Source organism: Sinocyclocheilus grahami, unplaced genomic scaffold (assembly GCF_001515645.1).
Source record: "Sinocyclocheilus grahami isolate Dianchi unplaced genomic scaffold, SAMN03320097.WGS_v1.1 scaffold378.1, whole genome shotgun sequence".
NCBI classification, from domain to species: domain Eukaryota; kingdom Metazoa; phylum Chordata; class Actinopteri; order Cypriniformes; family Cyprinidae; genus Sinocyclocheilus; species Sinocyclocheilus grahami.
The window spans coordinates 314,303-325,877 of NW_015505557.1; the positions used below are offsets into that span (position 1 = coordinate 314,303).

General features: G+C 36.8%; 2 protein-coding genes across 2 annotated transcripts; one reads left to right on the plus strand and one right to left on the minus strand.

Annotated features, from left to right (window-relative positions):
• Nucleotides 1–1,382: 1,382 nt before the first annotated feature.
• Nucleotides 1,383–3,689, plus strand: LOC107549665 (homeobox protein Mix.1-like). Its single transcript, XM_016230840.1, has 3 exons — nucleotides 1,383–1,748; nucleotides 1,830–2,059; nucleotides 3,024–3,689. Exons 1-3 carry the CDS (start codon nucleotides 1,658–1,660, stop codon nucleotides 3,687–3,689), a joined length of 987 nt encoding a protein of 328 aa, XP_016086326.1. The 5' UTR covers nucleotides 1,383–1,657.
• A 181-nt stretch (nucleotides 3,690–3,870) lies between these two features.
• On the minus strand, nucleotides 3,871–11,575 carry lin9 (lin-9 DREAM MuvB core complex component). Its single transcript, XM_016230862.1, has 15 exons — nucleotides 11,469–11,575; nucleotides 10,300–10,332; nucleotides 10,112–10,203; nucleotides 8,606–8,710; nucleotides 8,377–8,507; nucleotides 7,804–7,929; nucleotides 7,443–7,600; nucleotides 7,108–7,241; nucleotides 6,861–6,986; nucleotides 6,300–6,401; nucleotides 6,133–6,213; nucleotides 5,911–6,036; nucleotides 5,573–5,755; nucleotides 4,867–4,964; nucleotides 3,871–4,729 (listed from the first exon to the last, which is right to left on the minus strand). The coding sequence occupies exons 1-15, from the start codon at nucleotides 11,497–11,499 to the stop codon at nucleotides 4,624–4,626; spliced, it is 1,632 nt and encodes a 543-aa protein (XP_016086348.1). The 5' UTR covers nucleotides 11,500–11,575; the 3' UTR covers nucleotides 3,871–4,623.

Below are 11,575 nucleotides of genomic sequence, written 5' to 3' on the forward strand. Positions count from 1 at the left end.
ATTTTCAAAAAAAAGTAAGAGAAGGAAAAACTCTAGACAAATGATGTCAACAACTTTTTGACATGAGGAGCAAAATGTCCCTCGCTAATCCCTCGGTCTATGGTGGTATTTTGGAGGTGAGAGAGCTTTGTCTATCAAAGATGGCAGCTGGTGTGTTAACGGCTGATCATTAGCTGCTACAGTTAGCTCCGTCAAAGGACACGGCCTTACGTTTGATGTTTCCAGATGGTGATATTTGTGAACAGGCGAGTTAATCATCGTGGTCTTGGATCTGATCAAAGTTAAAAATGTTCATCTAGTGGAGGCATTTATTAAAGGAGTGCATGCATTAGTATTATTGCAAGGGAACTCCAAAATGTGTTTTCTTCAGTTTAGTTATTTCAGCCACACAGAAATGTTCAGTGGAGTAAAAGTGCAAATTGCAGATGGCACAAAGAACACAGACAGACTGGATTCTGAATGTACTGTCTGTGTGAAGAAAACCTCTCTGAATCATTGTACGTGAAGTCTTTACATGAACCTTACAGGTTTTTCTCTTAAGGGTTCAAAGTCAGTCAGCAGGCCACTGGGCCAAATTGATTGTTTGGAATAGAATAGAACAAGCTCATGTTATAGATCAATCAATGCTAAAAAGAAACATTATAAATTGCTTCTAGAATAAATCATTTTAAAATACCACAAACTTTGATTATGCACACTTTTATATCATATGACAGTCACTTTAAAACTTTAATATATTTAAATTTCTTTTCTTTTTTTAATACCATACCTTTTGACATTTATTTTTCTTTCCAAATGTCTTATTTATAAATTGTTTTACTCTTCATCTTAAAATATGAATTTAAATATAAATGTTAAATTAAAAATGTATTTTTTATTTTGTGAAAAAAAAACAGATTTATTTTTTTTTTTACAGAAATGACATCAGTGGCATATTTTCCATCACAACCATATTTTGTTGGAAATGCTCATGATATTTTTTTTGCGTATGTATATAAAATATGAATGCAATTAAAACCTTTTTTTTTTACTACATTTGTAAAATATCTGCTAATATAAAAACGCAAAGCATTAAAAAATATATATATATTTTCTGAAGATACTGATTTTTGTAATTTTTTTTTTTTTACACAAATTACGTAATACAGTGGCATGTTTGGTTGGAAATGCTAATTTAATATGTATATAAAATATTAATTCAATTATCAGAATTTTCTGCATTAAAAAAAATTATTAATTTAATTTGTGAAAATACCCATTTTTATTATTGTATGACTTTTTACACTAATGACATTCATGATGTTTCATATACTTCAAAAATATATTGAGAGAAATGCATTCCCGAGATCTTGTATAAATCTTGTGCTCCGGTGAGGCTGCACACTGATCTGAGGAGCTGATCAGGAAAACATCTCAACCTAACAATACACGTACATGGTTTTTCAAGTCATGTGTATTCGGGTGGAGATCCCATTAAACTCGCACACGAACCTTTTACAGATGCAAATAGGCCACGAATGTCAAACATTCACACCTGCGTCCTGCCGCCACTCGGCTCGCTTTGATCACCTCTGCTCTGACGGAAGGCTGGCTGGCTGGCTGGCTGGGTATTTAATGCCATTCCAAGAGAAGTCCGATCATTCCATGCTGAACACCAATGGCAGTCGTGCATGGCGACCTTGGGAATGGACAGTTCCAGCCATTTCCAGCTGCAGATTTGGAAAGGAGGACTAACATGCACACAACAGGTGAGTGTTTACGCATGAATGTCTCTTGAAAGTACTCATACTTGAGAGTAACTAGGTAATCAATGCGTCTAACTGAAATAGTTTTTACTCATTTCTCCTCCGGTTACGCAGCTCAAGACAGGACGAGGTTCCTCGACGGCGCCTCCAGAGCGGACAGCGCGAGCTTGTTTACGCACCGCAGAAAACGCACCAACTTCACGCAGCAGCAGATTGACGTCCTGGAGAAAGTCTACTTGGACACCAAATACCCTGATATTTATTTAAGAGAGAAACTTGAGGCACTGACCGGCTTGCCAGAGTCGAGAATTCAGGTGAGATTTCTGTCAGTGTTGCCAAATCCGCGATTGCCGCCGGTCGTGTTTTATGTCAGCAGGTTGAAGCGACCCCAATAACGTGATATTTAGGCCCTGGAATGTGAATTGTACCAGGAGAACCCCGCCAAAAAAAAAAGTGTATTTTACCCCCCGAACGCGAGTTTTACTGGGGGACCCCCTCGAAAACAATTGGGCTATTTTCTGGATAGGTTTGAGTAGTAATTGGGCGGGTTTTGTAGCGAAAACCTGGCAACCCTGTCTGTAATGTTCCTCAGAAAAAGACCTGCTTAAAGTTCAAGATGTCTCCAGGGCTAGTCGTCACGTTTTTTCCCCCTTAAGTAAATATTTCCCAGAGCAAGTTTATTTCTGTATAGACATACTATATTTATAGACAAAACAAAATCAATTAAAAATCGGGGTATTGACCAGGAAATCGTTTTATTTTGACTGAGGGGCTTTTTTTTTTTTAAAAATTTTTTTTGAAAAAATAAGTTTTTAAAATATGAAATACTAGGGCTAGTCGTCACGTTTTTTCCCCCTTAAGTAAATATTTCCCAGAGCAAGTTTATTTCTGTATAGACATACTATATTTATAGACAAAACAAAATCAATTAAAAATCGGGGGATTGGCCAGGAAATCGTTTTATTTTGACTGAGGGGCTTTTTTTTTTTTAATATATATTTTGAGAAAAATACGTTTTGAAATATGAAATACTATCTAAAGTAGGTGCGAAAAACCATCTTCTGTAACATTTTGATGTATTTACGATTAGCCTTCTGAAGCCTGTCGTAAGTGTGAACTGTAGGAGCGTGTAAACATGAAAAATAAAATATTTTGTATGAAATTATACTATATAACAACTTACCAGTGTGGTTTTATTGTTTACTTGTTTGCCATAACACTGAATATGTAGTAGATAATGGCATCAGGTGTCTAAACCAGTGCTCATTTTCTATTCAGGTGTGGTTCCAGAACCGACGAGCCAAGTCACGGCGCCAGGTGGGGATTCCTGTTCCAAATAAGACCAGTGGAAATGTCCTGACCCCCAACAGCCTCCTTATGAACCAGTTTACCACAGATCAGAATCACACTGGCCTGGAGACACACAGACTACCAACGGTTGCCACAAGGGACAACTTCAGTCAACAGCTGATCAACTCTTCAGATGAGATCTGCACCATGAAAGGTGACATGTACAACCCAACCATGATTCCGTGCATGTTCAGCAGAACCGAGGAGAACCAGATCAAAACAGATCACCTGAGTGTCGTAGTGCCATGCAATTACACACAGCAGTATCCGAAGGGACACGGGCAGGTTATGAACACAAGCCATGCTGAATCTACAATGAAGCAGTTTTTGGTGGAATATGATGACTTCCCTCCAAACAAGACCATTGGGCCAGAGATGAAGGTTGTTATTCCACCTCTCCCATCACAGAATAAATTCATGTCTTCATCATCCCCCAAACACGTTGCCGGTTCTGTCCAAAACATGCCAGTAAATGTCCAGCCGGGAAGTTTTGGAATGTTCTCGCCCGTTAGAGCAAGCGAAGCTGTTGAGTTCTCAGATTCCGACTCGGATTGGGAAAGAGAAGCCATGTCTGGTTTTAATGGGTTGATTTAGCTTTTTCAATTTGAACAGACTTTATCTGAAGCCTTAAAGAACATTTTAGGATTGAAAAGCAGGTATTTATTGTATATTATGTTGTGTGATCATCACAAAATATGGGTGTAAAGCAACACATTCTACAGTCCTAATAATTTTTTTTTATAAAACATCAAAATACAGACTCTGAGCCTTTTATGAAGATAATAGAAATCAATTTATTTACAAACGTGTGTCATGCATACACTTACAGGTTAAAAAAGAACCCCACAGAAAACTAACGCTTTTAAAACTTACAACAGTGGGGCATTTGGGTGATTATTTCTTCGGTTTCATTCCACACGGCTGTCTATTATAGGAGTTGTATAAACAGATTGTTTGCTTTGCAAAAATACCTAAATCTGACAAGTCAAAAAATGTCCACATTACCCTATATATGATCGATTTATTGATATATTTTGAGTGAACTGTACAGTTATCTACAATGTACATATTTAAAACATACAGGACAGTTTAAAACAGACAGAACAGTACCTCATCTCTCAGGAAACTCAAAGTTATGCACTTTAAGAAAGAGAGAGGAAATAAAATTATACCAAACAGTTTCAGTCAAACAAACTGCACCATTTGAGAGTTGGAAACCACCAATAATAAAAATAAGGGGAAACTTAAATATCAAATTGAGTGTGAGCAACATCTGAAATAACGTAACAGTTACATCTACAAAACAACTTCACACTCGTACTTTTTTTGCAAGCTAGTTGAACATCTTCAGACAACGTTGGTGTCTTCGGCCAGGGAATTTTTAGCACTACTTGTGCAGGTACGGTTACTGAACGGACATTCTGACCTTTCAAACAGAATGAACACAGAACTAAGTGGTGAACTGAAGAGGTGAGTTTCTGTCCGTATTTGAGATTGGATTCCCGGGAGGAGTGCAAGTTTATTTCAGTCACGTTCTGTTGGTGTTGTTGGCAGAGAAAGCATGGAGGTTACCCAGCTGGCTCAAACCGCTCTGTATGTGTGCTACATGGATCTCCACATTATCCTGAAAACAACTGCAGAAGAGAGATTACTGTACAGTAGATGATTAATTCCTTCCACTGTGCGACTAGAACTTTTAAAATGGGAAAAATAAAAACAATGTAATATGAATGCAGGAAAAACAAGAGAAATGAAAGCAAATATATATTACCTGAGGTTGGAGTCATCTATTGAACTCTTTATGTCATTCAGAGAGTCTGTGAGTGATTTGAATTCAAATGAATTCAGGTCTCCCCCTTCGGCCAAACACTGCATTAAATAAGGAGAGAAATGTGACGTACATGTGCATGTGAAACTTTGGCATTTGAAAGTGCTTGACAGAGCTGGATGAGCAACTTAGTTAAACTGTTAAATAATTCGTATTGACCAAGCTTCATCATGGTAGTTCTAGGTCACAAGATCCTGGTCTGTGCTTTATGTACATGCTTTTTAGTATGGATGCTTATTTCAGCCAGAGGTAATTAAAAAAGGTAATTGCAACTTTGGACATTTGTCTCAAAATTAGAAGGAAAAAAAAAGTCAGAATTATGAGGGAAAAAGTGAGAATTGTGAGATAAAAAGTCAATTATTTTTTCTATTTTGTGGCAAAGAAAAGTCAGAATTACAAAAAAGGAATTCATAATTCTGAGGGAAAAAAGTTAATTGCAAGATGCAATGTCAGAATTCAGAGAAAAAAGTAAAAATTGTGAGATGTAAATCCTGGGGGGAAAAAGTCGCAATTACCTTTTTGTTTTGTTTTTAATTCCATGGCGAAAATAAACTTTCATCGTGATAAGGCATGTTTCCTTCAGAAAATGTAACTACGTTACATATATTTTTGTAAACTACATGCACAAGTAAACAGTTTAGTCTGGTACCCTGATCTGCAGGAGGAGTGCTGTGAGACGAGAGACGAGTTGGGTGAGGCTGGGGCTCTGGACACGCTGTTCTCCATCAGGCAATGCATTACTCTGACGCACAACTTCCTGCGACTCTTCTTCACAGCGCCGTCGCAACTCACTGGGCTGATCTGCAGGCTGCATGCCCTGATCTGGAGCCAGCTGAACAGAGATGATCAAGGAAAGTGAATGGGAAATGGGTGAAAGTGAATTAATATGCATGTTTTATGTCCAGGATTTTGAGGAGAATACCAGAACTGAAGGTCTAGAAAAAAACTGTGGTCATGTGGAAGGGCGAATAAAAGAAACATACGTACCTCATAGCAAAACTGCTGTACTTCATGAAGGACTTTGTTGAGGTCTTTATTAAGCTGTTCCAGGTCCAGCACTGTTGTGGCATATCTCTTCTGCAAGTCCAACCCAATCGGCATGGAATAAGACTTCTGCAGAGGAACAATGGAAACAGTTACATAGTGTACTACTAAATTAACATGCGCAAAAACACCACCATATCAGGTGTCAGGCACTTTAAATCTTACCAGCTTCTCAGCTTCTGTGTTCATCTCCTTCAAATGCTTTATATGTTCTTTTTTAATCATGAGGATTTTGGACAGACGTGTCTAGCAGAAGAATAAAACAAAATGTTGAAATTCTGTGCAAAATGAATGCCAAGTAAACAGACAACATTAGCGATGGCAGTTCTCACCACTTGCACAAGAAATTTGACAGGAAAGCCACCCAGTGTCTCTCCATCAGTTCCTGTTAGTTTACTTCTCCAGGGGGATTGACTGAACAGAGGGTCATTATCCTGGGAACAGAGCAAGAAGAGGCTATGATTATTTGTGCAGTTATTACTGAACATTTATTATTCACTAGTAGTTCTCAACTAGTTTTGCTTCAGGACCCAAATTTTACATTGAATATGAAGTGTGACCCTGCATAGTTCCAAAATTGTCATAAAAGCAAAAACAACAATATCCTTAAATCAAACACTAAAATGTATTAATGGCCCAACAATATGCATTATTATTAATACAACACAGATTTGTCCTTAAAAGTGTTTAAATGGTTGCATACTTTTGGCTCCCAGTTATTTACCAAAGAAAATACTGTGGCTGGAACAAACCACACGTTGCTGCATTTTATTCTTTGCATTTAGCATAGTTTTGTTTTTGTCCTAGCAGAACAGATCTCAGAAACATTTCAAGATAATGACATGCCAGTTAATCACCCCATTTAAAAAACACACTTGACAGTCTAATTTTACCATTAAGATGGACTGGGTTGAGCCGGGATAGGACCCACGGGGTGGGGTCAGAAAGTTCTGGAAACGAGGTGGCCTCTGTTTCTGAGCAAAAGCAGATATGGGCATCGTCTCATGAGGTTCATTACTCTGGAGAGAAAGCATTGGGCAGTGTTAGCCATTCAAATCAAATGACACTTTACTGTCTTTATGAACAGAAACAACACAAAAATTATAATGGCCATTTGTGACAAGACAGTCATTTTCTTACAAGCACTTCGTAGTCAGGAACAGTGTGTGTGCCGAGCCCATTTCTGTCAAAGGTCACGCGATACGTTGCTGCACTGGTATCTACGGCATCAATCTGACCAGTAAACAGGCCATCATGGACACCCCTAAGACGAGCTACATTTTAAAGAATATAAGGATTAAAAAAATTTTCATTCAAAACATTTCATTAAGCGAAAATCTTAGAAAACTACAATACCTCTAATATCAATTTCATTCTTACTAAACTCACAATCTGAAGACAAAGTCTATTTTGAATTGCTCCTTACATATCTGCTGATTGTGTCAGATATCAAACGTGTATAATCAGATCCTCACCCGTGACTTTGGTGCCAATGACTAAGGGCAAAGGGATCTCATCTGGCAGGTCTTTGCATAGAGACATATCTGTGATTTTCCTCTGCTGTAGAAGACGCATCTTCTGCCTCTTATGTTTCAGAGCCATTCGCTCTTCAGCGAAGAATGCTGAGGAACATCTGAAAAACACATGACAGACAAGTCCAAACATCTGAATCCAAGATATCTGCATTCTAACCCATCTATTATATTATATATAATAAATGTGACTTGACTTGACTATTATGTGCCTGTCTATATGTATACATATTATAACTGCAAATAATGAGTATGTTATGGGCATTTATTACTGTGTAAGGTTAAAAGTGATCAGTCAGTTAACCTTCGAGGTTTGCCCATAAGTCTTCTGATTGTTCCCCATTCAACTCTGGTCAACTTTCTGGTCTTTAGATTGGGAAAAGACTCCTTCAGACACATGCAAAAGTCATTGTCTCCTTCAAATAAAGGCCTAAAGAACATGAAAAAGACACAAAAAAATGTATATATATATATTATAATATTAGCTTTCTAGCAATATGCCAATACAATGCTAAAATGTAATTTAAAGTTAGCAAATGACATACATAATACTATTTACAAAATATTTATCTAGAATTCACTAAATTTGAACAGACATGTTTTTATTACAAAATGACAAGACTATCAGAAGATTTTGGAACTGTTACAAGGGGCAATAAACACTTTTATTAATCAGCCAAGCAGACTATTTAGGCCCATTTACTGGGTCTATTAATACTAATAATCTATTAATAATGGAAATGCAATGTCATATTTATGGAAGGCAGACACTACTCTCATTTTCCAATACTCAAAATTATTAAAATATAATAATGTGAATATTAACAGCATAAAAACTGCACAAAGTGACTGAAAATATAATGTCTGCAGAACATACCTGTCAATATTTGAATAGAACCATTCATAGATGCACCATTTGTGTGCTTTGGGAAGTTTGAGCAAGTTTCTTAGTCTCAGTCCAATTTTCTGGGAAGCCCTTTTGTCTGGTGTTGTGACATTTGTAAGTTTCTGCAATGGGCAAACATTCAAATTTTGCAAAACCAATGATCTTTATGTCAAAAGATGAATCTATCCTTTGGCTAGTGCATCCTGGACAACACCCTCACCTGAGGCACAGTGGTGACCCTCTGGCTCCTCCTGGGAGATCTGGAGGTGAGCGGCCGCTCCTCATCCTCACACGACAGTCGACTCCTTTTTGAGCTCCTTGTTGGCTGAAGGACAAAGCAGACAGGAGACATTTAGGAACTGTAAACATTAAGACACAAACTACTACCATAGACCTTAGTCAGGTTAGGCACCATATTGAATTTAAGGTGGATGAAAAGGAAGCTGTGATGGTTAGACCATTTATACAATGGCACACTCTGTTTAAAGGCCCTAGATCACAATTTTCACAACTCATAACTTTCATACTGTTTTTTTATCTACTAAAAGTTTTAAGACATTTAATCACTTGAACAATCGCTATGTTTTTAAACAACAGTCAAATCAATTTAATACATTGTACTCACTGTACTGTACCCTCACAGCTTTGTTTTCATTCCCATCAAAAATTAAATATGGTAGCAAGTAGGGCTGGGTAAAAAATATCGCTATCTCGATAATAATCAATTCTCATTTTTACGGAACGATATCGATGATTAAATCCCAAGAATCGGATTAGTCTAGCCTTGTTTTAGTTAATGGATGGAACGTTGAAGGGCACTTCCCATTCAATATATCGCAATAAGCATTGTGCTTTGGTACTTTTAATATGAAACAAAGTCTCAGATTTCAAATTCTGTCCATTGTACTGCAGTATTCAAACAACAAATGCCATTTTGGCACTGTTTAATGTGAAGTGAAAGATTGCTGTAGCGCCTCAGTTTAACAGACGTGGCAGCACGAGGTGCACGTGAACTGATCATCTCCTTCACATTAATACCAGTTTCAGCACAAAATAAACATGACTAAACATTCGAAGGTAAGTTAAAAGAAAGAGTACAACTTTACAATCCGTATCCTGTCTCATGTAATCGCTCAATCAGTGTTTCAACCGCGCAAAGATGTCAATATAACGTAACATTTACCTCAGAAAAACATATTCGGTGACCATAAACTCATTAGTCAAATAGAAAAAATAAACTGTAGGGAGGGGCATTTTGCTAAATATATGCACCATATAACATTCATTATAAATTGTACTGTTCTTCAATGTTTAATTTATGTTTGAATAAATCCATCATTTTATGACAGCCACCATTATGTTTATATCTAAAAAAAATTGAAGTAGAAATATTATGTAATTGTAACTATTTAAAAAACTTAATTAAGTGAAATTTTAACCTTCAATATTATAATAATGTAGTACCAACTGACTCTCATGTATATTTTACAGCATTAGTTGAGAGATTTTTTTCCTTGAGAAAATTTGGCATGTACTGTACCTGATATATATCCAAAATAATCAATATTGAATCGAATCGGCAATCGAATCGAATCGCAAGCTTGTGAATGAGAATCGAATCGTGAAATTTGTGTCAAAACCCAGCCCTAGTAGTAAGGTCTATTGCAAGCCAACCTGGAATTGCAGCAAACATTACAACAAGTATGAAGCATTAATGACAATTTACCGTTTCCACAGAAACGTAATTGCTCCGTCCTCTGGTGGTCTGAGATTTTGGTAAATTGTTCTTTTCATTTAGAGTATTAGACAAACTTCCTTCTGTAGAAAACAACAGTGCAGGATGTAAAGACTCAGCATTTTGTGACAATGTACAGTGCAATAGTTGTGGGTGACACAAACAGTAGACTGACCTACCTCTTAAACTGACAAGGGCTTTAGCTGAAGAGCCTGAAGACAAAAGAACAATGGATGAATAATGGACTACTTTGAGATATATATATATATATATATATAAACATAACATTTTCAAAAGTAAGGTATGATTAAGCGTCTAAAAAAAAAAGTAAATCTTAAAATTATGCAACACACCCAGGGCAAATGCATAGGTCATAATTAAGTTCATTTTTACCTTACTTCACAAAGATACTGAAGGTGATGATATAACAAGCCTAATTCCATAATAATAATTCCAAGTCAATAATGCTTCGGGCAGTTCCTATTACAACTTTAAATTATATATGGATTTTTTAATGCATTTTTTTTAAACTTAGATAACTAACCAGACTGATCCACTCAGAAACGACAAATAATCTCTTTGTAACCATAAGCTGCTTATAGTACTGACTATATTACAATGTGTCTTTTATCACTGCTCTAGTTCAATATGCAAACACTGCAGTAGTGCCATTGTTGCAAATATTAACTGTAGTAATTATAAAGTAATAGCAATAAGAAACAACCGAACAGCACAGATGAGGAATTACTTCCTTTGCACTCCTCGTGCAATAAAAACAAAGCATATCTGTGACAGCGGAAAAAAATCCAGAGATTTATTGTGATGAACCAGATCAAATCTAGACACCAGTATTGCATCATATAGAGAGTGTATTTTTTAACATAGGAAGAGTGCTGTGAACATATGGAAAGTGTTTATTTATTATATGGAGAGAGTTTTACTATACAAACAGACTGACACTGACAAGAACAACAAAACCCAGCAGCTGTCATCGAGTTACGACCATAAAAATGTCTGTGAAGTTAAACTCTGTCCGTATTATAACCACCACTCTACTGCGTTCAACCCTAAGATTAGGTTTAGTTATAAAGAAAGCATTATAAAAGGATTGTAAGGCGAAAACCTCTTCAGGTATGATCTTTATTTATAGTAGTAGCCTCTTAAAGCTAACTGTTAGCTCGTTAGCCCCAGCGCTAATAACTTTGCGTCTATTTCAACACCACTCACAACAATGAAAAACACTTGAAATTGATGTCAAACAAAATGTGTTATAAAGCGATTTTAAACTGTACACAAGCTCGACAGGAGAGTTATAAAGGTCTAGCGAGGAGTTCGTTTTATTACTCACTCTCGTCTAACAGCTGCTCGAGCTCCGCCATCTTGAATTAGCCGCGCCGGTTTTTCAAAGGCCGAGTGCCGCGATGCATTGTGGGACGGAGAGGGGAGTTCAAAACA